The sequence below is a fragment of the Polyodon spathula genome, chromosome 50, assembly GCF_017654505.1.
Source record: "Polyodon spathula isolate WHYD16114869_AA chromosome 50, ASM1765450v1, whole genome shotgun sequence".
NCBI lineage: Eukaryota > Metazoa > Chordata > Actinopteri > Acipenseriformes > Polyodontidae > Polyodon > Polyodon spathula.
The window spans coordinates 663,277-690,223 of record NC_054583.1 but is presented as its reverse complement, the minus strand read 5'-3'; the positions used below and the strand labels follow the sequence as shown (position 1 = coordinate 690,223).

Genomic DNA, 26,947 nt, shown 5'->3' with positions numbered 1-26,947 from the left:
CATCTGTCACAGACCTGCAAGCAGCTGCTGTGGTGGCTCAGGGATAGCGTCTCTATTAGAGAAACGGGCGATTCGCATTGTAGACCCGTCAGACACCAACAACAGGTTCTGCTAGAAGTACTTTCTGGTGCCAAAGTGGGATGGAGGCCTAAGACCGATCCTATTTTTCAACTTGGCAGCAACCTCTCAGGTCCTCCCCCTTGGCTTGTTACACATGTGCCCCTTTTGAAGGACTATCTATATTGGCGGGTCGGACTGCACTTAAACAAAAAGGGAAACCAATCTACTCAGAGAAAGGATCCTCAAGGAGGTTCAGAAGCATTTAAACTAGAAAGGAAGGGGGGAGAAATCAACAAAAAAACTGAAGGGAGGCCACGTCAAAACAAGGGCAACAACTCAGGTAAGACAACCATTAAATGTATTTATCTGAATGCTAGAAGTATCAGAAACAAAATGTTAGAACTTGAAGCTACTGCACTAACAAGTAACTACGATGTGATAGGTGTTACAGAAACTTGGTTGTCTGAGAGTGATGGAGATGAATATAATATTTGTGGGTATGCACTGTATAGGAAAGACAGGCAGGACAGAAGAGGAGGAGGGGTAATGCTATACATAAGAAACAGTCTTGAAGCCCAGGTGTTAAATCTGGCAGACAGAAACAACACCGAATCATTATGGGTCAGAATAATGGACAAAAATTCAAAGGGCATAATAATAGGAGCATGCTATAGACCGCCAAATTCAGAAGCCAAGCAAAGTAATCTGTTATACAGTCACATTAGAAATGCGTGTAGCAAAGGAGAAGCCATACTAATGGGGGAAACTATAATAAGATCCAAAATGGAAAATTACCTATATGGTAACAGTATCCTGGGAGACAGTCAGCATGGTTTTAGGAAAGGGAGATCGTGTCTAACTAACCTGCTTGATTTTTTTGAGGCTGCAACATCGATAATGGATAATTGCAAAGCATATGACATGGTTTATTTAGATTTCCTGAAAGTTCTTGACAAAGTCCCACATAAAAGATTAATTCTCAAACTGAGTGCAGTAGGGATTCAAGGAAATGCATGGACATGGATTGGGGAGTGGTTAACATATGGAAAACAAAGTACTGATTAGAGGAGAAACCTCAAAATGGAGCAAGGTATCCAGTGGAGTACCACAGGGATCATTACTGGGGCCTCTGCTCTTCCCAATCTACATTTCATGATTTAGATTCTGGTATAGTAAGCAAACTTGTTAAATTTGCAGATGACACAAAAATAGGAGGAGTGGCAAGCACTGATTCAGCAGCAAAGGTCATTCAGAATGATCTAGACAAGATTCAGAACTGGGCAGACACATGGCAAGTGACATTTAATAGAGAAAAGTGTACATATCATATGGGAGATACTGAAATTGAAGAAGGAATCTATGAAAAAAGACCTAGGAGTTTATGTTGACTCAGAAATGTCTTCGTCAAGACCAGGGGTGCCCAGTCCTGGTCCTGGAGGGCCGGTGCCCTCCTGGTTTTTGTTCAGTCTGTACACTGAATTGGTTAATTGGACCAATTAAGCTTCTAATAAGCACTTGATTGGTCTATTTAAGTAATTTACAGCACAGTTGCAACAAAAGCCAGGAGGGACACCAGCCCTCCAAGACCAGGATTGGGCACCCCTGATTTAGACAGTGTGGGGAAGCTATAAAAAAGACCAACAAGATGTTCTGATATATTGTGAAAAATGTTGAATTTAAATCAAGGGAAGTAATGTTAAAACTGTACAATGCAATAGTAAGACCTCTTGTAGAATATTGTGTTCAGTTCTGGTTGCCTCACTACAAAAATGCTCTAGAAAGAGTGCAAAGAAGAGCGACCAGAATTATTCCGGGCTTAAAAGGCATGTCATATGCAGACAGGCTAAAAGAATTGAATCTGTTCAGTCTTGAACAAAGAAGACTACGCGGCGACCTAATTCAAGCATTCAGAATTCTAAAAGGTATTGACAATGTCGACTCAAGAGACTTTTTCGACCTGAAAAAAGAAACAAGGACCAGGGGTCACAAATGGAGAGTAGACAAAGGGGCATTCGGAACAGAAAATAGGAAGCACTTTTTTACACAGAGAATCATGATCGTCTGGAACTAACTCCCCAGTAATGTTGTTGAAGCCTGCACTCTGGGATCAGAAGCTGCTTGACGAGATTCTGGGATCAAAAAGCTACTAACAACCAAATGAGCAGGATGGGCTGAATGGCCTCCTCTCGTTTGTAAACTTTAAGTTCTTATGTTCTAAGGTTGGTTCAACCACCAAGTCCCCATACATAAACATCTCCTTCTCCATCAGGGCAGGTCACCTGCCTGAGAGATCAACTGGGCTGCAGATCTACTCTCCAGAGGGGTCCCAAGCGCTTCAGAGTAGAGACTTCTCCCAGAGGTAGTGGCTCTTATCTGGGAGAAATTTGGGAAGGCGAAGATAGACCTTTTCGCCTCCCAGGGAACAACCCACTGCCCTCAGTACTTCACCATGAAGCATGAGGACTTCCTAGGGATAGATACTGTAGCCCACCAGTGTCCGGACCAATATCGCCAATGGCATGTAAAAGAAATGGCATCTTTTGTCCTCGGCTTCTTTTAGGCTCAGGGGCAGGCCCTCAGCAGTGTCACAGGCTCTGACGAGCAGCGCTGGTATAGTTGTCAGGTTCGGGTGCTCTTAGAGACATTACCCATTTTAATGGTTAATATTTTTGTTTCAGGAAACCAGGGTTATGATAATAACCCAATGTTATCCAACATGGCTGCTATACCACTGAACCAGCAGGCTTCATTTTGAGCACTGCATCTTGGACAATCCCTAACCATGTATACCAAGTTTCAGAACTGCGAAAAGTGTTTATGACAAGATGTTTGTAAACTGTCCAAAATTTGTGGTAAAATCCAATATGGCTCCCAAACCACGTGACCAATTGCATGCGGTAAAGCATAGGGAATCATTGTGAAGCACAGAGAGGTCTGGTGAAGAGTATTAAAAAACATGGCGGACCACAATGCCCCTTTCAACTTTGCTGTTTCCTGTTTCAGGTGTTTATCTTCCTGGGTGAGACCTTCCTGTCGCTAAACTGGGCGATCGTAGCCGACATCTTACTGGTGAGGATCTGTGTGTGTCTGTCTGTCTGTGTGTGTCCATTCTCTAGTTTGGAGTTCCATAGAAATGTGAAAAAGAAATCCATCCGTCCTTTTGTTTCTCTACCATCTGGCAACGTTGCAGACCCTCCCCTCCTCAGATAAACCTGCTGCTTCAACTTCAGCTGATCCTGTCATACTTACCCCCTCTGCCTCAGCCATTCAGGCTCTCGTTCCTATACTCCCTTCACTCCATCACGCCCCTCCTCCTCCTTCCTGTCTCCCCAGCACTACTGATATTCTCTTGCATCTAATCTCAATCCTCTGTTGAGGCTGTTTTTCTCCTTTCAATGATTGTCATGGATCCTCTTTGGCATTTCTGCTGCCTTTTGATTTTCTCCTCTGTTCCGAATTTGCTTTCCCCTCTCCTTTCAGTTTTCCTTCCCTGGGCCTTTGTTCCTGCGACCTCTCTCTATTCCCTGATTCAGACTGTCTCAACTTTCTTGTATTTCCAAAACAGACCAGCTCCACCAGTGTCAATTCATTTGATATCATAACACAGAACTGTTTTTCTATTCATCTTTCCTCTTTCATTTCTCAATTCTATTCCCTCATTCCTTTCGTATAGGTACGGCATTCTCAGCAGCTAAAGTTAATGTTGAGCCAGTTTCTTATCAAACAATTGACGCGCTGGTCTTTCGTCATTTGTTCTTCAATCGGCGGTGTGAGATTAGTTAAATATTTTATAAAAAAGATTAAATAAAATATATATATATTGTCGGGGTCCATAATTAGGAGACTGCTCCTGTAGGTGAGCTCTGTGCAGAGATGCCATTGGTGCTGCTTGCATGTAATTACTGTATGCTGAGTAAGTATATATTGAACATTTATGCTGAAACACCTGCCCAGTTTAGTCAGTTTGCAATACTAAAACTAACTGTAACTTCACAGCAGCAAGGTGTGCTTGGTTTCTAGAGGAGTGGTTCCAAACCTCTTTCAATGTAGTGACCACGCTGGTGTGTTGAATTTTTCCCACACACCACTTGCCACACATTTTTTCCATACGGCATTTTAAAATGTATTTTTGTGTGTATATGAATAAGTACATGTAGAAAGTAAAGTATTTATATAATTTACCAAACTTAATGAGATCCCTGGGCTTGAACCGTCGCTACCAATTCAGTAAGCAACGTTGACCTTTTTTGCGCTTTGAAAGCTGCTGATGGCAAAGTTCTTGTTTCTTTTGTTTAAAAAGTTTAGTTTTTTTTTTTTTTCACATTTTGAATGCTTTGTAGATAAATGGCGTCTCAGTTTTGCAGGTTTAAGGGTTTTGTTTGACAAAACCTGACAAATGACTCAATGGGGCTTTGGGCCATCCTCGGATCCAGTACATGAAAATACCAGTGCTGGTCCCCGCTAGAGCCTTGCTACCCAAAGCGAGCACGACGTGATCTGACAAGAAGTGTCAGATCGGGTGTAGTTTGGATATTATGGCTTGGGTCGGGTCACTATATTATCAGTGAGTGGATTATGGCGTTTTTAATTTTAGGTTTTTTCCTGTTTTTTCCTATTCCTGTTTCACGATTTTTGAAAAACCACTCGCCATGCACTGTAGTTTCTTTGAGAAATTACCTCTCAATATGATCTCACAAACCCGCTTATTTTTTTTGTGCAGCCTGTCGAATGCTGTGTTGCTGGGCTTCATTAAGTAACCACAAGATATAATTAATTTCCAACACAACTAACACCTTGGCTGATAAACTGACATTTTGTGCACCCTGTCAAGAAATGCTGCGTGGGCAGTCTTAACGAGATACAGTTCAGTTGCAAAACACCAAAGTCACCAGATTTTAACATTGTTAGTCTTATACAAATGCACACAAAAAAAAACCCACCAAGTGCAACGCTTCATTGATAGCTCTCGTCAGTCTACAATTCATGCCTTTTTTAGATAGTGTGACACAAACTCTTTCGTTCCAGTTAGTGATACAAAACGTATTTGCCCTGTAGTAAACTGTATGCATTTGTTTAAATGTAAAGAACGACTAAATGTACAGTATTAAAACACTACTCTTTAATTCACTGTTAGTTTTTGTTCTGTTTTTTCTCACACTCGTAATGTGCTGTTATAGGCAAACGTGAAACCTGCTTTGTCATGACCTGCTTCGTATCATGATTGCAGTGCAGGCATCATTTGTCTGTGTAGGCTGATGGAGTAAATAAAAAAACTACCGAGGAGAATGTACAGCAGTGGAGCGTTCCGTTGCTGGAAAGGGTGTCTAAATCCACTGTAGATAAACAGACATCAATTTTTCACTCTCAACTGTGTATATACAGATGACCTGGTCTGTCAAGCACATTTCTTAGGGATTGCTGCCATCTGCCAGTAACAAATAAAACTGCAAACACTTTTACAATACAGTTTTCTTATTTTTTCATTGAAGCTTGTTGAAAAGACCTGTTAAACTTTGCCGATGCACTTATAAGCGCCTACATGCTATTGTCATGCTATCTGTCTGAACTGATAGCTAAAATGAGAAGTACTGCGTCTCCCCTTCTTCACTCTTGTTAAGGTTTGCTTTCCTGTCATCTGCCCTTTTATTCTTAATGTCATCAGTGAGCCCAGCTCTGTTCCATTGTCCATAGGTCTTGCCAGCTGATCTTGCGTTGTTCCACACTCTCCCATCTCGTCCATTCTCCCTGCTTGGCCTGGGAAACGGCCTTTACACACCTGATCCTCTCCTCCTGCTTTTGCACCTCGTTGACTACCAGATTCCTTCATTGAGCTGGGGTTGCCTTGTGCCATGTAAGAGGAGCTGAACTGAGACCAAAACCTCCTTTTCCATGCTGAACTTGCCCCATAACATCTCACATTCGAAGGGCAGCCTTAGCATCTTCCACAGCTTTCTTTGCCACCCATTTTCTTCCAGTTTTCAACACAGGTGTTGCCTTCCTTACGCATTTGTCACGTGAATCTACTAATGTCATTTCCAGTCAGATTTTGGCGCACTTAAACTCCTCGGTTCGAGCAGAGATTGGTAGCTGCAGTATTCCTTTACCGTGAAGTCTCACTCTGCTGAGGCAGCGAGGAACTCCCAACCATTTCCTGAAGTATGAACTGATTAAAGCTTCCAGCTTCTCGACTGTTGTCAAGGAAACCTCGTACACAGTCAGTGGCCACAGCAGTCTTGCCAGTAGACCAACCTGAAAGCACCAGAGTTTGTTTGCCCGAAAAAGCGCTGCTGTTTATGCCCTTCAACCCTTCCACTGCTTGTTGTCTAACTTCTCCCACACGAACGGTGTCCTTAAGATCCCTGTCGTACCATCTCCCTCGACTTTTCACTGGCTTCTCGGACACTGTTGGTTTGTCATCACTGTTAATGTAGAACCTTTTATCTACTACTTTACCTTTAATTATAGTGATGCTCCTTGATTTAGTGGGCTTGAATTACATTCGTGCCCATTCAATGTTATCGGTTAATTTGCCCAATAACCGATTAGTGCAGGCTACTGTTGTAGTCGTTGTTGTCATGTCATCCATGTATGCTCGAATTGTTGGTAGTCAATTCCAGAAGCCAAGCGCTCTCCTCCCACTACCCATTTTGATGCCCTTATAATTACTTCCATTGCCATGGTAAAAGCCAGTGGCGAAATGGTGCATCCTGCCATTATTCCAACTTCTAGGCATTGCCAAGTAGTGCTGAATTCTGAAGTTGAAAAACTAAATTGCAAATCTCCAAAGTAGGCTTTCACTAAATGTGTTATTGTCATTGGTATGCTAAAAAAAATCAAATGCTGCCCAAAGAAGCTCATGTCAGATTACGCTGATGTGTTCTAAGCATCCTGGGAAACCTAGAATGTCTGCTTTTTGTACTGAAGTGTCAATGAAGCAGTTCTTTAATAGGTAGGTTGACAATCTCTAAACAGTAATGCTGAAGAAAATCTTGCCTTCTGCATTTAGTAGGGAAATAGAACGAAACTAACTGATGCTTGTAGAATCTTTTTCTTTTGGTATAAAGACTCCACCTGTTCGGCGCCATGCTCTTGGTACAACCTGTTTTTCCCATGCCACTTTCGTCAATTTCCACAGGATTCTTGGAACTCCAGAAGCACTCTTGTATACTCTGTATGGAACTCCATTAGGCCCTGGAGATGATGATGCCCTTGCTTTCTTCACGGCTTGCTCTACTTCTTTCCACTTAGGTGCACAGTCCTTCATTTGGTATTCGGGTGGATTGATAGGTGGGATGTCTGAAGGAATTGATATAGGCTCCTGCCTTTTTGAATCTGTATGTGTTTCCTCCAAATCTCTCTCTAGCTCAAACTTAGATGATTTTAGTGCGCCATTTTTCTCATTGGTGAATATCTTTACAGATTTGAATGGATCTTTATAAAAGTTAGTTCTCGCGTGCTCTTTCGTTTTGTAGCGTTTCCGTAGGCACTCAGCTCTGCGCAATGTTGCAAGCTTATCTTTTATGACCCTTTGTAACAGATTGAGTCCCTCCTTCTGATTTTTGTTCTGCTTTTCTCCACTGCTTCCTCAGCTGCCTTCTTTCTCTAACTAAGCGTTCAATCTCCTGCTGCCGTCTAGACTTTCCAGGAATAGTTTGTCCTTCCTTCCTTCCTTTCTTGATATCCTGTGAACTGTGGTTTGTTTCCACAACCCCCTGACCATTGTCACCTTGCTCCAGCCGCAGACACAAACCTGGAGTTCCATGTCTTTAACTGCAGATCTTGATCTAGTCTTTTGTGAAGTGCTCTCCATTCTCATATCCGTTTCCGTTCCTAAGTCGTTATTAGTGTTGAGTCATCTTCCACCCCCGCTCTCACAGATCATGCTGATTTAAACTCGGCTCTCGCCAAGATAAGCACCAACTAAGACATAGCTTTACAGTAAACCAATGTGATGCATTTGCATCTCCATCCATTTGTGTTGTTTTCCATCTGATGATGTAGGTATCCTTCTGCCTGGTGTTGATGGCTGAAGTGTAATGCTGGCTCCAGGGATCAGCTCATTTTGACTTCCCAGCGCATCAGCCCACACACAACTGCTGCGATGCTGGCTCCGGGGATCAACCCAGTGCGGTCTCCCCAGCGCATCAGCATGACAACCGTCTGGATTGAGCCAAGTAGGGTACATCTTTGGGGTCTTCAAGATAAACTTCCCAGGGTTAAATTTATCTCCCTTTTTAAAAGTAGGGACAACATTGCCAGTTTACCAATTCAGTGGGATGGCTCCTTTATTTATATATAGGCCTCACCAGACTTTCTCCAAATGTAACGACTATCAGCGTGACCAAACAGCTTGATTTTTGTTTCATCATCTCACAAAACCTTTGACCAGAACTCATATCTATCATTCAAAAGCTGTTTTGCAAACTTTAAGCAATTGTCCTTGTCATGTTTTCCTAAGAGTGGCTTTTTTCCTTGGCCTGCGATCATTGAGACCTTCACCGTGCAATACTTGACCTATGGTTGAAATGGAAACCCCAGGCCCAACTGAAGCCAATTCACTTTGAATATCTTTGGCAGTCAATCTCAGATTGGTGTTAAGCTTCCTCACAATTCTTCTGCTTGTTCTTGCTGAAAGAACCTTCTTTTTTCCAGACCAAGGGAGCATTCTGACAGTACCAGGAGTCTTGTATTTTTTGATAATAGAAACAATAATTGAATTGGGCAACTCAAATGCTTGGAAATCTTCTTGTATCCTTCTCAAAGGTGCCGATCTCTACTGTAAGGTGTGTGTGTTTAGGAAAATAAGGCGTGACATCATGACACATTTTTCTAAACACAAATGGCAACTGAAACGATAATAGTGATAAGAAATGTTTTTAATGTGGATTTTAACTATAAACTAATCTGCTTTAGAAACGCCATGTTTAATCACATGGTAAGTTGATAAATTGGAGTGATTTATTAACTCTGGTATTTAGGAGGAAAAAAAAATAGTTTCGACAAATATATTTATGAAGGAATAAGGTCACTCACCTAATATTTTCCAAATAGGTCTTCTCTTATGTTTAATCTGGAACAGAATTCCTTTTCCAGTTCAGGCAGAATGATGTCATCCCGAGCGTCTCGGTGTGAGTGACAAACTGGGTGACAGTTCAGTCTGTTTTGTGTCATGCTGTTGTGTAGCCAGGACTTCAGGCACGCAGGCTGCTGATTTTGCACAATCTATAAACTCGAGATACTGTGGTCGTTAGTGTTCCAGTTCAGTTTCTGTAACAGCTCCAGTGTACCTTGCAGGTGTTTTGAGGCATCGTGGAATTGTTGTTGTAAGTCATACTGTTCAATTAGCTTGTTCACATCCTCAAACATTTCATTAAAATAGTGTTCACTGCGTACCACACCCAGTTGTACAGCATTTACTGCCTCCAGCATCCCAGCTGTACAAGTAGATGGATCTTGTAGACATTGGTTAACATTTTCTAGCAACCCTAAATCTGGCATAACCATGTGCAATGCCAATAGTTTGGTTCCCATTCGAAATCTTACCAGTAAGTCGTTGGCACGAGAAGTCTCTACCGCTTCCTCGAAACTGGACATTACCTTGGAGTACTGTATTAAAACAAGTTACACAACTGCACAACACGTCAACCATCTCGTTGGACATAGTAGCTTGATTGAGTGAAGCTTTGCACTTGCACTGCTAGCAACAGATGCAAATATGTTCCTATATATGCCTGATGCACTGTAAAATTTGTCAAGTTCTTGAAACCATTGAAGAGCATCTCTAATAACGGCAGATGCAGAGACAGAGTGTGATGCCACAAGATTAAGATTGCAGGAATGAGCACCACAGTGAACATAAAGTGCTAAAGGCTGCTTTGATTTGATTGCTGCCTGACACCCATAGTAGGCTCCACACATATTTGAAGCGTCATCGTACGTCTGACCGTGCAGGTAGGATATTGGTAACTGGAGTTGAAGTACAGCGTCCTGCACAATATTTGCAATCATTTTTCCACATGAATCAGGTGCCTAGTACAAGCCAAGAAAGGCCTCATGTGCATTAAGGTCTTCATAAATGTATCTAATACATATCGATTCTTGCTCCTTTCCACTGACTGCCTGTGTGCCATCTACAATAACTGAAAAAACTGGGAGCTAGTGTGAATGTATTGCAGAATGAGCTGCAACTTTAATATTTCATCTGAACACCGGTTGGGTCATGTTCGTTTTTCTCATTATCCATTGTTTTAGTTGTCCTTCATCTTCACATCGTAACGACAACAGCTGCTTATGGTTTCTTTCATTTGAGTCGTGACCACAAAAGGCAAGTCCTTGAGGAGACAAATACCAGACTGAAGTGAATATTTGTCAGAGACACTTTCACGCAATCTCTTGCTCGACAGTATCTGGTCACTGAGCAGTGCGTCGATTGGCTTTGATTGTTCGTGTTGTTTTGATGCCAGTCTATGAGTGAATGATTTTTCATGGCCTTTAAATTTCTCCAGTGCTTTCTTCCAATTGTGAATTGTGAAGGTGGCTTGCTAAAAAAATTTCGAATATCCATTTCTAAAATTAAACCCGTAACACTGCTATTGTACACATCGAAGAAAGCAATGATGTGTGTCACGCTCACAGGACCAGTTCATTGTGCAAAATAAGGAGGGGTGGAAAATCTGGTGTGTTCCAGTCCCAACAAAACAAGCTACCCATATTTAATTAATTAAAAAATTAATTAAATACTTAATTTTGAATCATAAATAGTTTAAGAAATATTGTTGTGGTCCTGAAATACATGTACTGCCCCCACCCCCCAGTGATCTGTGCCTATGATCCTTCTCCAGTTTTAAGACAATAAAAAATGTTCTGCCTAAGGTCTTCAGATAGCTCTTTACTTTTTCCCACTGTAACAAGGGAGATCTGTGCTGACTGTCTGGCGCATGCATGGTTCTGCAGGAAGGGGGCAGCAGCCTCGTAAGATCCACCTGTCAGTCATGGCAGTGACACAGAGAGGTGAGGAAGAGGGTGTGTGGCTTTCCCTCTCTCTGAGTGGCCGAGAGGAGGGAATTGGGGGATTGCTGACCCTCTAAGATGAAACGAGCCAGCTGGCAGAAACTCTGCTGCCGGACCGAGCAGGGCCGGAGAAGAACGAGCACTACGACAAATTAATTAAAAAAAAAAAGAAAAAGAAATTTTTAGTAGCGGGCAAAAACTTGGGCAGAACACCGAACGGTACATGCAGGTTGAGGTAATGGGTGAGCGTGTAGCGCCATGTGGATCGCGACAGTTGGGGTAACACTGCCGAGTGCAGCAAATTTATTTTGTAGTTTTACTACTGTGTTTTATTTTCCCTTTTTCTTTCGCCTTTTGTTTTCATTATTCTTTTGAGCACCTGTAAGTGCGTCGGTGTATACCTGTGTTGGTCCTGATTACCATTGCTGGTATCCAGGCCTCAGACAACAGTGCCCTCTGCAGGCTAAAGAGAAAATAAAGGAAAAAAAAGGAAAATAATAAAACTGGGTACCAGTGCAGTGTTTCAAAGAAACCTTCTGTCTCCCGTGTCTGTCAGTGAATTGATCACCACCCTTCCACACCCACATTGAGTTACGGGTAATGAAAGCAATCATCAATCAATCAAAGCAATCATCAACCCCCTGAACAATCCTGCAGTCCTGTAGTTATTCTGATAGAGGGGTCCCTGAATGATCCTGCAGTCCTGTAGTTATTCCAATAGAGGGGTCCCTGAACAATCCTGCAGTCCTGTAGTTATTCCAATAGAGGGGTCCCTGAATGACCCTGCAGTCCTGTAGTTATTCCAATAGAGGGGTCCCTGAACGATCCCGCAGTCCTGTAGTTATTCCGATAGAGGGGTCCCTGAAGGATCCTGCAGTCCTGTAGTTATTCTAATAGAGGGGTACCCCCTGAACGATTCTGCAGTCCTGTAGTTATTCCAATAGAGGGGTCCCTGAACGATCCTGCAGTCCTGTAGTTATTCCGATAGAGGGGTCCCTGAATGATCCTGCAGTCCTGTAGTTATTCCGATAGAGGGGTCCCTGAATGATCCTGCAGTCCTGTAGTTATTCCGATAGAGGGGTCCCTGAACGATCCTGCAGTCCTGTAGTTATTCCGATAGAGGGGTCCCTGAATGATCCTGCAGTCCTGTAATTATTCCAATAGAGTGGTCACTGAACGATCCTGCAGTCCTGTAGTTATTCTAATAGAGGGGTACCCCCTGAACGATTCTGCAGTCCTGTAGTTATTCCAATAGAGGGGTCCCTGAACGATCCTGCAGTCCTGTAGTTATTCCGATAGAGGGGTCCCTGAATGATCCTGCAGTCCTGTAGTTATTCCGATAGAGGGGTCCCTGAATGATCCTGCAGTCCTGTAGTTATTCCGATAGAGGGGTCCCTGAATGGTCCTACAGTCCTGTAATTATTCCAATAGAGTGGTCACTGAACGATCCTGCAGTCCTGTAGTTATTCCGATAGAGGGGTACCCCCTGAACGATTCTGCAGTTCTGTAGTTATTCCAATAGAGGGGTCCCTGGTGGGCAGTCATTGAGCGAGAGAACGATCCTCCTTCCACACAACCCGGACCTCTGTGTACACTGGGGATCACAGAGCCTGCACCACAGGGGTGCTCCTGAGGAGTCAAGGAGCCGAACTCCAGGACTGAGACAAACGAAAGGAGAGGAGGATGACATGAGACAAAAAACACTGGCGCAAAAGAGAAAAAGAAAAACATCAGGAAAGAGCTATAAAAATATGACAACAAAAGAAGCCAATAAAAGACAAATAGGAGAGAAATAGGAGATTTGATTTCCATTACATGACAGTAGGTGTGAAACTTAATGTTAATATTTTGCCTCCCCAGTGCATCAGCACACACAACAGCTGCAATGCTGGCTCCAGGGATCAACCACAGTGTGCCCTCCCCAGCACATCAGCATGACAACCGTCTCGATTGAGCTGAATAGAGTACATCTCTGGGGTCTTCAAGTGGGCACCTTCCACCATCCATGTTTTGTCGACTAGCCCACGACACCTCAAGAAGGCTAGACGGTGATTCTGGCGTCCTAATGATAATCCCAGAAACAATATACATTGAGTAATAAAAGCAAGTGTCGAGCCCCCACTGTAAGTAATGCAAAACACCCAATTAAGACATCTATTGGTGCAATAACTAGAGAAATCTGGTCAACCCAAAATAATGAAATACCTTGATTGTTAAAAGACCGTCAAAGTTGTTATCTTAAAGATTTAGCACGCAAACACAAAATACAGGTCACAACATTTTAAATGCAAAAATAGATCAACTATTTATTTATTTATTTATATCCAAGGTAAGGGAAACAGTGAAATCCTCTTCAGCTATCCCATGTGTGCAGGTAGTCTTAGCTGGGTTCTTTTCTTATGCAGGCTTAAAGTTGAATAAGCGTTACAAATAAATGATTTGATAGTCAAAGCACATAAAGACTTGAAGTTGTTCACCCAGGATCATTTCAGAGATTCTAAGTTAGCATTCAATTTTGAGTAATTTAAGGAGATTTCTCTGCTCAAAATGAATTGAGACCCAGAGTTCTCGCCAGCTTGCACATTCTTCTCAGTTTCACCTCCTTTCAGTGTCTCCCCTCTCTTCCACCGTCTCACGAATTTAAATTAAAATGACCCCTCCCACAAGTAGGTATAAAATAATCCCATTGGTGGAAAAATAACATATGCAAAAAACAAATCGTACATTGGACAAATAAGTATAGTGACATAATCAGTTACCAGGCAGAACTCAAGCACATGTTGAAACAGGGTGCTGCCATTTTTCTTTCTATCAAATGAAAGTTAGCAATGTATTACTTTGACTGGAGTAAACCTCCTTGACTTTAAAAAGAAACCAATGAGAAGCAGAACTCTTAATTCGGATTGATAAGCTCTCTTGAAAAACACTGCCCAGCCCGCCAGCTGCAAAGAACTAAAATACAGAGCTAGTAAAAAAAAAACACAAAATAAATAGGACACCAATTTAGTTTGTTTCTAGACAGGTGTTACCTATAGAAAATGTTGACTTGCGCCGTGAACCCTCCCCTTTTAATTTCAGAAATTCACGCATGCACAGTAAAGTCGATATCTTTTGTTCACGGTCTACTAATTTCCTGTGATAACAGACCCCACCCCACCCCTTTTTTAAATTGGGTGACAAATAACTGAGCGTTTGTGTGATTCCCAATTGTATTGAACACAGAGCTCCAGAAAAAAGGCTGGGGGTGACGTGGTCTACTATACAGGGCATATGATGACTATAAATCAAAAGGAATAGAAATCATAGAAATAGCCAAAAAAATAACCGACCCACCAAAGGCAATAACCGCCAGTAGAAGCTTCAAAACAATACAAAAAGGAAGGCAAACCAACAATCTGTCAGCACTGAGGCAGATCGTGAGACACACATGCGTTACTTATTAACTTACCACAGGTTCAATGTAGAAATAACACGTGAGTGTGTATAATTTGTGTTTAAGAAAATCACCTTGCTCCAGCCGCAGACACAAACCTGGAGTTCCATGTCTTTAACTGCAGATCTTGATCTAGTCTTTTGTGAAGTGCTCTCCATTCTCATATCCGTTTCCGTTCCTAAGTTATTAACCGTGTTATCCAATGTTGAGTTATCTTCCTCCCCTGCTCTCGCAGACTCTAGGGGTATTTTTCTCTTTAATTTCTTAGAAGCCTTGGGTGGGTGTCTCCAGCATCCTGTTTACCTTAAAGAAGCATGGGCTGGACCCTGATGTGTTAACCAATTATAGACCAATATCCAACTTGCCTTTTCTGGTAAAAATTACAATTCACAATTACAGAGCTGTATGACATCTAATGAGCTGTTTGAACCTTTCCAATCTGGGTTTAGAGTTAAGCACAGGGGCTGTTTCAGTACTGTGAAGGTAACAAATGATTTGTTGGTGGCTGCTAATTGAGGATCTCTCAGTATTCTTCTGCTGGATTTAAGTGCAACTTTTGATACTGTTACTCGTATTTTGCTGGAGCGCATGAAAAATGTTTCAGGTGTCACTGGCACATCTCTTTGTTGGTTCAGGTCATATCTGTCTAATAGGAAGCAATTTGTTATCCGGGACAACTATAAATCTGACACTGCCCCATTTACACAAGGTGTACCCCTGGGCTCTGTTCTGGGATCATTAGTATATACATGCTTCCACTTGGCCAGATTATTCAACGAGATGGTCTTGGCTTTCATTTTTGTGCTGATGACACCCAGATCTACCTACACGCTAAACCTAACACTGATGTGGCTAATACTCCTCTACTCAGGTGTCTGTCTGATATCAGGGAGTGGATGCAGCTTAATTTCTTAGTTAAATTGTGACAAGACTGAGGTTATGCTAATTGGCTCCCGACAACAGCACAAGGTCATTGATCTCAGTAAAGGCAGCATGAATGATTGATTTAATATTACTTGACTGTACGCTTAGGGTTCATCAAAGATATTGGTAGCTCAAGTTCAAATAGTATAGCCATATGGTCAGAAAAAGCCAAATCAACAGCCTGCAGATTATCAACTGGCAGGCCAGAGGTAATGACCAGATCCAAGATATGACCCCGATTATGGGTTGGGACAATCCAAGAGAGACACTAACTCACTGGCCAAAGAACAGTTCTGGGAGTCAACATGGATGTTGAAATCACCTAATATCAAAAGCTGGTTGTACTTTGAACACAGAAATGATAGTAAAGCAGACAGCTCATTCATAAATAATGAGTTATGTTTTGGAAGGTGATAGATGACCACCAACAGTAATGTAGCAATTAACTGAAATGCTAAACACTCAAATGAATTAAAAGCTGGGAAGGATATGGAATTAACAGTAATACCCAATCGATGGACAATGGCCAGTCCTTCACCACGACCCGACCAAATGAGCCTTGTCTAAAAAACCACAGCCAGAAGGGATTACCTGGTTTAACCAGAACCAATCATTCTGCTGCTGCCAAGTTTCCGTTAAGCATTAAGATTCTGATCTATGACAAGTTCACTCAATAGCAAGGCCTCGCCAGGGAGCGAGTATTAAATAATGCTACTTGGGCAGGCCCAGTAACACTTAATGGCCGGGTATGTCTAAAATCACAAGTTGTTTTTGGGATACTACGTAGATTGTCATGATCGACACTGGAGCAACTAGCAGGAGAACGTCGCTTTTGGGACCAGATGGAGCATATGTGTTCTGGAAGAGCATATTTGGTGGAGTGTGCATTTTTGTAGAATATGGTGCTATTTCTGACAGGATAGAGCAGTGGTCCTCAGAGTAATTTGGGCACAGGCATACATTGATCTTGGCTGTTTGAGGGCACACTGACTATTGCATAGGTTCTTATATTAAGAGTTTTAGCGTTCGTTATTCTTGGCTCACTCTGAGGCCAAATCTCAGGGAGTAATTGTGTGTGCTGCGTTTATTCTTTAAATTTTTTATAAATATTTTTAAATAGCACGTTTACACAGTTAACCATGAATAAACTAAATAGATAGCCTCTAGCTTTTGTTTCAATTTGGCAAATTCGTCAACACTACTGTTTTAAAGATCGCTCCTCTCCAGTACATTTATTCAGAGAAAGTGGATTTGTAACTAAATATACTTCGGTGTTTCCCTTCTGGTGAAATTAAAAAATAGAAAGAGAGAAAATTTAATTCAAAGTACTGAAATGTATTATTTTTCTCAATAACAGTCAGCGAAATTCAGTTTTTACCAGGCATATTAACACCCCGCCTCTGCTCACAAATGATTGGAGAGCTGTCAGATCTGTCACTTTCCCATTGGCTACTCACTCGCCTTCAATTTTCTTGAACGGCCTCTGCGTGCTTATTATTGGACAGTTGCGTAAAACTTGGCAGAAATTTGACTCTCCTATTGGTTAAAACTTACTGTCAGTACCTGCAACTGAAACAGACAGTGTTTATGTCCCACCCAGCTAACTTGTGATTGGGCTACCGCAGAGACAATGCAGATATTCAATTGGTTGATTGTATCACAGAGGCCCTTCAGGGGGGGAAAAAAAAAAAATGCCGCTGACGTACAAGCACAGCATAAGCAAGCAGCACTGTCAACAGACTACTGTGACTTGTTGGAAAACGTGTTTAAAGCTTTCTTTGTTTTCCCACGCTACGACCCGCCAGAAATGTGTTCAAAACCCATAATTTAAGAACAGCTGCCATGGGCACGATGGCCTGGCTTCGCAGGCACGAATTTGCCCGTTGGCACCACTTTGAGGACCACTGGTAGAGTGTCTTCAGTACACGTCTTAGTAATTATGCCATTACGTTTACATCATGAAGTCAGAAACGGCCCGCCCATGAAAATTTCGGGCCCAGCCAGGAATTAAATCCTGAAGGCATACCTGAATACCTGATGGCATATTTACAGAATGAAAACACCAGTTCAGGATGAAGATGAGCTGTTTTTGCTCAGCCAGTTTGCACCGCTGAAACACCTCCCATCCCAGAAGAAAGCGCTAGTAAACTAGGTATACAGCAGCTCATTTATGAAGCCCAGTTTTCTCCAGCAGCTCCTGTGCAATCCCTCCCACTCCCAATGTCCCCCCGAACCCACCATCACATAATTGTTATAGACAGAAATCAGATCATGAGATGAGTTACCATATCTGTGAAAATGAAATATCAAACTGCATAACTGCAAGGTTTTGTAAAGTGTCTAATAAATGTTTGTTTAACTTTATAGTACATTTTTTTTTTGTATAAGTTTTATGTGATTACCTTAAACAAACAACCAATCTCTCTCGAGGGCTGATGGCTTCTCATCAGTTGGTATTTTTTTATGCAGCTTTGGTCCCACCATATCAAGCACCTCCTCGAACTGACCACTGTTCATTCTGATGCTCTGGAAGAATCTTGCACTGTCCAGTTTCAGTTCTTGAATTAAACGATGGTACCCACTTTCTCCTTTTTAGTTTTCGTTTTCTATTCAAGAACATCAGAAATAAAGCCTCTTCCTCGTTGATCGTTTCCATTTTTCCGTGCTTCTGCAGTGTCTATAAACCCCCAAAAAATCGCTTGCCGTGTCTACCCCCGCCCCCCCACTCCCCCGTCAATGTTTGTGCCGCGTTCCGTGTGAGCACAGAAATTGGTCTTGCCGCCCCTGCCGCATCCATTGTAAACGACCCTTTAAGCAGAGATTGTGTATGAGTTTTAATAACATTTACATTATGTGAATTGGGCATACATGTAAAAGGTTTGAAAAACATCAAAAATATATAAAAAATATAGTTTAACGAGTCTCATATGTGGTTTTACCAGGTTGGTCCAGCTGGTAAAATTACAAGTTGTAAGTGAATTAATTTCTGAATTTGTTTTCTAGAAAGTCAAGTTCAAATCTGCTTCTGAAAGTGGTCCAGAATGGCTCAATGCATCTGAGAGCATGTACAACCCCAGACCCCTGAGCAAAATATCAGTTTTGCCTCAGGATTTTGCCAAAATGATCGTCGGCCACTTTCACCCGTCTCTCTCTCCTCTCTCTCTGTGATTCCCCCAGTGCTCCCAGTAACACTCTCTCTCTCTCTCATTGGTTCCCAGTATGTTGTGGTCCCGACCCGTCGCTCTACAGCCGAGGCGTTCCAGATTGCCCTGTCACACCTGCTGGGGGACGCAGGGAGCCCCTACCTCATTGGAGTGGTGAGTACACCTCAAAACTGAACTTGAGCCCTGCCCTCCCCTCTCCCCAGAATCTCTTGGGTGAAAAACTGGACCAAATTGGCTGAAATCCTTTTTGTTAATGTATAAAACAAGCAGATACTTTTTCCAGTTTCTGATGTGTTTAATTTGTTCCATAGTTCCCAAAAGGAGTTTTGGTCAATAGAATTGGAATTGTTTAGGTCAGTGTTTTTTAGATACAGGTCTGTTTGATAATGGTCTGATAGAGGGCTCTGTTGCCACACTACAAATGCATTACTAGACCCTGGGTCCATGTCTGTTTTGGCGTAGTCTACCACACTGTTTCCCAGAGCTGAGCTGCATGTGTATCTGCCCAGAGAATCCCCTGTGATCCTGCTATTAATAATGTACAGAGCCAGGCCTTTACAGAGATGCAGTGCCTGTTTCCCGCTCTTGTTCACTACACTGTCATAGCTGTTCCTCTGTGTAGTGATGGGAGTGTGGTACAAAGGGATCTGTCCAGTCATGTGGCTGTCACCCTCTCTGTGCTGATGTAGTCAATCTGTCTGCCAGTCCTGGCGCTGAGATCTCTACACAGCAGCACAGTGCCCCTAATCTGGAAGTGGGCGATCTCCGATTTGAAGGTTTTGAAAGCATCCCTCTTTCTGATCGGGGGAGTCAGTTGGTGGCATGTAAGCTGCACACAGATATGTGTCTGATTGGGATTGGAAGATTTATTTTTTAATTTTGAGTCAAACATGTCTCCCGTCTTTTATGGGGGGCGACAGAGTCTTTGAGATCCCCTTTGTACCACACACTGATGCGCCTGAGTCTCTGCCCCGTTTGGGTTGGGTGTTCTTTAGGGAGGGGAGATGAACTCGCTGTAGCCTGCGGGACAGTGGGTACACACATCTGCTCGGGTCCAGATTTCGAGCAGTATGAGTATATCCAGATTGTTGGTGCCATTTATAAAATCGGCAGTTTAATATATGCATAGTTTTTCAAACAAACTTTTTATTCAAAACTGTAGTGGTTAAACTGAACACTTTTATATGGAGGAGGTTAAATGTCAGCAAAACTTGCAAAGAAAATTGACAAAATGAAATTTACTGGTTGCATAAGTATTCAGCCCCTTAGGTACTTGGTAGAACAACATTTTGCAGCAATTACTGCTATGAGTCTTTGGATAGATCTCTACTAGCTGTGCAGAGTAGGATGGTGAATTTTTTGCACATTTTTCAAGAGAAAATTGCTCCAGTTCTAATAAGTTTGTCGGGGATTGTCGACGGACTGCAATCTTCAAGTCTTGCCATAAACTTTCGATTACTCAAGTCAGGACTTTGACTTGGCCACTCAAGAACACTAATTCTCTTCTTACAGTTCCTATCCAGTTTTAAATAACTTTAGCATAACTGAGGCAGAAGTGTTAAAGGAACTAGGAGCTCTTAAAATAAACAAATCCCCTGGGCCGGATGAGATCCTCCCAGTAGTACTCAAAGAAATGAAAGAAGTAATTTACAAACCGCTAACCAAGTTCATGCAGCGGTCTCTTGACACAGGGGTGGTACCGACAGACTGGAAAATTGCAAACGTAATACCGATCCACAAAAAGGGAAACAAAACTGAACCAGGTAACTACAGACCAGTAAGCCTGACTTCTATTATATGCAAACTTATGGAAACTATAATAAGATCCAAAATGGAAAATTACCTATATGGTAACAGTGTACTGGGAGACAGTCAACATGGTTTTAGGAAAGGGAGATCGTGCCTAACTAACTTGCTTGATTTTTTTGAGGATGCAACATCGATAATGGATAATTGCAAAGCATATGACATGGTTTATTTAGATTTCCAGAAAGCTTTTGACAAAGTCCCGCACAAAAGATTAATTCTCAAACTGAACGCAGTTGGGATTCAAGGAAACACATGTACATGGATTAGGGAGTGGTTAACATGTAGAAAACAGAAAGTACTGATTAGAGGAAAAACCTCAGAATGGAGTGTGGTAACCAGCGGTGTACCACAGGGATCAGTATTAGGTCCTCTGCTATTCCTAATCTACATTAATGATTTAGATTCTGGTATAGTAAGCAAACTTGTTAAATTTGCAGACGACACAAAAGTAGGAGGAGTGGCAAACACTGTTGCAGCAGCAAAGGTCATTCAAAATGATCTAGACAAGATTCAGAACTGGGCAGACACATGGCAAATGACATTTAATAGAGAAAAGTGTAAGGTACTGCACGCAGGAAATAAAAATGTACATTATAAATATCATATGGGAGATATTGAAATTGGAGAAGGAATCTATGAAAAAGACCTAGGAGTTTTTGTTGACTCAGAAATGTCTTCATCTAGGCAATGTGGGGAAGCTATAAAAAAGGCTAACAAGATGCTCGGATGCCCTGAATGGCCTCCTCTCGTTTGTAAACTTTCTTATGTTCTTATGTTCTTGTTCAACCACTCCAGTGTGGCTTTGGCTTTGTGCTTTGGGTCATTGTCCTGCGGAAATGTGAATTTTCTCCCCAGTTTTGGCTGACTCAAACGTGTTTTTCTCAAGGATTCGCCTGTACTTTGCACCATCCATTCTCCCCTCTATCCTGACAAGCTTCCCAGTCCCTGCTGAAGAGAAACATCTCCATAACATGATGCTGCCACCACCATGCTTGACAGTTGGATGGTGTTGACTGGGTGATGTGCCGTGTTGGGCTTGTGCCAGATGTAACGCTTGGAATTTAGACAGAAAAGTTCAATTTTTGTCTTGTTTGACCACAAAACCTTTTTCCACATGTCTGCAGTATCATCTACATCAGGGCTGTCAAACTCAATTCCTGGAGGGCCGCAATGTCTTCTGGCTTCTGTTCCACCCGAGCTCTCAGTTACTTAATTGGTGTAATTATTTGATTAACTGGACGCATTTAACACTTCTCTTCAGACTTCAAAATGTTTCATAGGTAGTGTATCTTGAATCAAGTGCATTTTTAAAACCATCAACTGTAAAATACCTTGAAAAATGTAAAATAATGTCAAATTGAACACATAATTGGATCAATTATGTTAATTGAGAGCTTAAGTTGGAATGAAAACCAGAAGACCTTGCGGCCCTCGAGGACTGGAGTCTGACACTCCTGCTGTACATGCTTTTTCGTACTTTAAGATGAGGCTTTGGCTTCTTTCTTGCCACCCGTCCGTACAGGTCCGCTTTATGTAGGGTCCAGCTTCATGTTGATGTGTGAACACTGACTCCCATCTCAGACACAGAACTTTGCAGATCTCTCAAGGTCATTGTTGGCAAACCACTGTGTGTGTGTGTGTGTGTGTGTGTGTGTGTGTGTAATCTTTTTTATATAGCGCCTTTCATAGTGGACCACCATCAGAAAACGCTTTACAAGATACACATATATATACTCCTGCTCTCACCCTTCCCTTCTCTCTCTCTCTCTCTCAGGTCTCCGATGCTATTCGTTCTCGTTCTCCGGACTCGTTCCTCTGGGAGTTTCGTTCTCTCCAGTTCTCTCTCCTGCTCTGCTCCTTCGTGGGTGTGGTTGGGGGCGGGTTCTTCCTAGCTACAGCCCTCTTCATCGAGAAGGACCGCCTGCGAGCCCAGAACTACGCCCCATCAGGTAAGAGACCAGGGACTTATATATAGACAGAAAATCAGAGCTGGGGTCAATTACTGTTTTTCAATAACGTTTCCAGTTCCCATTTCCTTTTAATCAATTCCAACATCAGTTTGAGCTGGGTTAGAAACTCATGCTAGCCCTGCTGATGCACTCAGTCCTGGGGTTCAGAACTCCCGTAAATGACGTCTTCTTCTTCTTCTTCTTATTATTATTATTATTATTATTATTATTATTATTATTATTATTATTATTAATATTATTAATTAAATCATCAGGAGCCAGGAGTTTGAGCAGGGGTTTACAGAACGTTTTAACAAAAACTCCCACGATGCACTGTCGCTCTCAGGTATCAGTCGACAATAAGCCCTGACATCTAGACCATCTCTGAACTGCTGGCGAATCGTATCATCTTGGAGGTGGACTACCTGGTGGACTCATCTTGGACTATTTCAAAGCCAGCCAATAAGATAAAGATTACCTTTCCAAAAAAAGACAAATTTCCAAGATTTTCAGTTCCAGTGGTTTCATTTCATACGCACAACTTCAGAAGCAATGGGGTGTTGTGATACATTTGCACACGACTGTATATACTGTGATGTTTTTACAAAATTGTGCTTTTGCTTTGTTTAGTGAAGGAAATGTTATTATATCACCCAGAACTGTGGAAAAGTGCTGAATTTAAAAACTCAATGACACATGTTTCCACTAGAAGTCTTTCTCGGTGTCTTCAGTGTAAATTCAATGGCAAACGTTTCCACTAGAAGTCTTTCTCAGCGTCTTCAGTGTAAATTCAATGGCAAAAGTTTCCACTAGAAGTCTTTCTCAGCGTCTTCAGTGTGAACTCAATGACAAACGTTTCCACTAGAAGTCTTTCTCAGCGTCTTCAGTGTAAATTCAATGACAAACGTTTCCACTAGAAGTCTTTCTCAGCGTCTTCAGTGTAAATTCAATGACAAACGTTTCCACTAGAAGTCTTTCTCAGTGTCTTCAGTGTAAATTCAATGGCAAACGTTTCTCAGTTATTTAGGTTTTTTTTTTTAGTTAGTGCTTAAAACACAAACTAACAAAAAAAAGAGATTTTTTTTTGAAAATTTGATTTAAAAATAAATATTTATTTTTTAATAAAAAAAAAAAAGATTTTTGAAAAATTAAACCAGATGAGCTCTGATGGGCTGAATGGCCTCCTCTCCATGTGGAATGTTCTGATGTATTAATTTCTTCTGACTGTGTTGGGTACAGGAAGGAAGGTGGAGAGTGATGGATTGATTCATTTAATTGCTCATGTATTCATGTTATTGTCATCTTTCTCAGACAATGAAAGGATCGTGGTGCCGAAGCGAGGGCGCTCCACAAAGGTCCCAGTATCCAGCGTCCTGATTTGACGAGAGCTGAGGAGGCGGAGCGAGACAGGGAGGATGCAGCTCTCCCACTGGCCAACTGACAGGGATTTCAAGCAAAGAGGACCAGTGTTACATGCGACCGGAGAGATTGAATCTTACTATTTTGTGTGCAAATTCTTTTTATTTAAGTTATATGAATAAACTGATAACTCAATACATAGCTGGTTTTGAATTCTTCATAACACTATGTAACACAATTTTTGTTCCTGGGTAGTAAGTGTTATTTCCTAATTGCTTATGCCTCAAAAGTATAGAAAATGGCTATTATTCCCCACAAACTTTGCTTTTGTGACCAGGACCGTGATATTTTGAAATTTACCTATTTCCAATGAGAAAACGGTCTTTTCGTTCACATAAAGTCAGAAAAAAACAACATATGAATCCAAATTAACATGATTTTATACTAAAGTAATACAAAAATGACTACAAAAGATTTAGAAGCGAGTAGTTTTTCGAGATTTACGATTATACTGTAAATCACTTTCACGATTCAGCCCCCAAAGGTAGTCTCCCATCATGTTCTCGTTATACTGTCCTTGGTAGCAGCGTTCAAAGTCCAGTATATCCTGGTGGAAGCGCTCGCCTTGCTCCTCCGAGTACGCTCCCATGTTCTCCTTGAATTTATCCAGATAAGCATCAAGGATATGGACTTTGAGGGACATCCTACAGCCCATTTTGCCATAGTTCTTCATCAGAGTCTCAACCAGCTCCACATAGTTTTCGACCTTGTGATTGCCCAGGAAGCCCCGAACCACTGCGACAAAGCTGTTCCAAGCCGCTTTCTCCTTACTAGTGAGCTTCTTGGGGAATTCATTGCACTCCAGGATCTTCTTTATCTGTGGTCCGACGAAGACACCGGCTTTGACCTTTGCCTCAGACAGCTTAGGGAAGAAGTCTTGAAGGTACTTGAAGCTGCTGACTCCTTATCTAGAGCTCTGACAAATTGTTTCATAAGGCCCAATTTGATGTGCAGTGGTGGCATCAGCACCTTCCGGGGGTCCACCAGTGGCTCCCACTTGACGTTGTTCCTCCCCACAGAGAACTGGGTCCGCTGTGGCCAGTCCCGCCTGTGGTAGTGTGCCTTGGTGTCCCTGCTGTCACAAAGGCAAAGATAGCAGGGAAACTTGGTAAAACCGCCTTGGAGACCCATCAGGAATGCCACCGTTGCAGCCTCTTGATGTCATCTCAGAAAAATGCAGATATGAATCCACTTAGGCAGCTGGAACTAAACTGAACTGGTGGGCTTAAGGCCTCTGTATTTATACTACTATTTATATTACTGGAAAGTTCTAGAAAGTTCTAGAAGTTACTCCAAGTTTACTCAGCACTGAATCTATCTGGAATGTTCTGGAAAATAGGTAAATTTCAAAATATCACGGTCCTGGTCACAAAAGCAAAGTCTGTGGGGAACAATAGCCATTTTCTATACTTTTGAGACATAAGCAATTAGGAAATAACACTTACTACCCAGGAACCAAAAAATAAATAAAAAAAAGAAATTGTTACACGGTGTAATATATATGTACTGTAAGTACTGGCAACTAATCATGAATTGTATCTCTTTCCATCCTCTCCTCTCCTCACTCTTCCCTTCCTCACTCTTCTCTCTCCCCCTCTTCTCGCTCACCTCTCTGTTCTGTAAATTAACCCTTTGCAGTCCATTTATTCTGCGCTTGTCAGACGTGTCAGGTCCAATTTATTTTCACACGCTCTGTTTATTTTACATGCGCTGTTTTAAAATGTATATATTTTTTTCAGAGTAAAACAGGTTTAAAAGGCATTGAATCGCAAAAGTACACCCAGTATCTTATCTCCAGCCAAGCCCCACCCGTTGTTCGCTGTATTTGTCACATACCTCTTTATAGACGTGCATACTGATAAATCCTCTCCTGATCACTCGTTTTATCACCAAACTCCTCAATAATGCGATCCAAGTCATTATTTTATTACTGTAACATCTCAAAAAGCTCTGCAAAAGTCTGATATTCTTTGAGCGCTGGATGTGGAAGCAGCTCTCTCCTTTATGTCTGTGTTACTATCTCTGTTGCATGGAGCTATCAGATATGTCCTTTTTTTTTTCGGCTCCTGTCGGTTTCACTTGGACATGGAAAGGTTTTCTCTGCTTTTTCTGGAGAAGAAACGACTAGAGTCCTGTGCTTTATGTCTTTTTGATGATATTGGACTGGAAAGGGAAAATTGTAATGTCGGACCTGGTCCGACACAGGACTGCAAAGGTTTAAGGATTGTTTAAAAACCTCGCCACTAACCCTGTGTTTCAGTTGATCTTTGTGTTTAGTTGAGTGTTTTGTTTGCGGTTCAAACTGAGAAGGACAGTGAAGCGCAGAGGAGTCGGGTTCAAGTAATACAGGAACACAAACATTTCTACTTAAAGAAAAAAAGATGTAAAATAAAAAGTTTTTTGAAAAATTGAAATCTGTCTTTCATTGTTGACAAGTAACAAATATTTGCACCTATATGGGGTTTGCAATGGTTCTGAGCAGTAGCAACTCCAGGATTCTGGAAGAGGGGAAGTGAAGTGGTGGCAGACAGATGGGTTTCAGGGGTGAAGTTTTTTTCTAATCCTAACCCAAACCCAGCATACACACATTATCATGAAAGAAACAGGTGGAAATTATTCTGAAAAACCCACCGGATTTCTGTTTGATACATAGATCTATTACTTACTGTAATGCATACAAGTACACAGAAAGAGTACTTGGAACCGCAAACGCAAGTCAAAAAGGAAGTTAGAATAGCCAAGAGAGAGATAGAAATGAACATTGCTAAGGGGGCTAAAACCAATTCCAAAATGTTTTTCCGGTATTATAACAGCAAGAGAAGATTCAAAGAGAAGGTTAAATTGTAGTTTTACAAAAGAGGATACTGACAACGTGCACCAGATGTCAACCTGTCCATATCCAGTTTTAAATAACTTTAGCATAACCGAGGCAGAAGTGTTAAAGGGACTAAGAGCTCTTAAAATAAACAAATCCCCTGGACCAGATGAGATCCTCCAGATAATACTCAAAGAAATGAAAGAAGTTATTTACAAACTGCTAACCAAGATCATGCAACAGTCTTGACACAGGTTGTACCGAGAGTACTGATTAGAGGAGAAACCTCAGAATGGAGTGTGGTAACCAGTGGTGTACCACAGGGATCAGTATTAGGTCCTCTGCTATTCCTAATCTACATTAA

At 41.8% G+C, this 26,947-nt stretch overlaps 1 protein-coding gene across 1 annotated transcript in view; it reads left to right on the top strand.

The window, feature by feature from the left end:
- Positions 1-23,907, top strand: part of spns1 (spinster homolog 1 (Drosophila)) — a 49,274-nt gene extending 25,367 nt beyond the window's left edge. The window contains exons 10-13 of the mRNA XM_041238694.1: positions 3,064-3,129; positions 18,646-18,744; positions 22,175-22,349; positions 23,661-23,907. Of these exons, the coding sequence (XP_041094628.1) occupies positions 3,064-3,129; positions 18,646-18,744; positions 22,175-22,349; positions 23,661-23,731 (411 nt within the window). The 3' untranslated portion in view covers positions 23,732-23,907. The remainder of the gene's footprint in view (positions 1-3,063; positions 3,130-18,645; positions 18,745-22,174; positions 22,350-23,660) is intronic.
- The last annotated feature ends 3,040 nt before the right edge of the window (positions 23,908-26,947 follow it).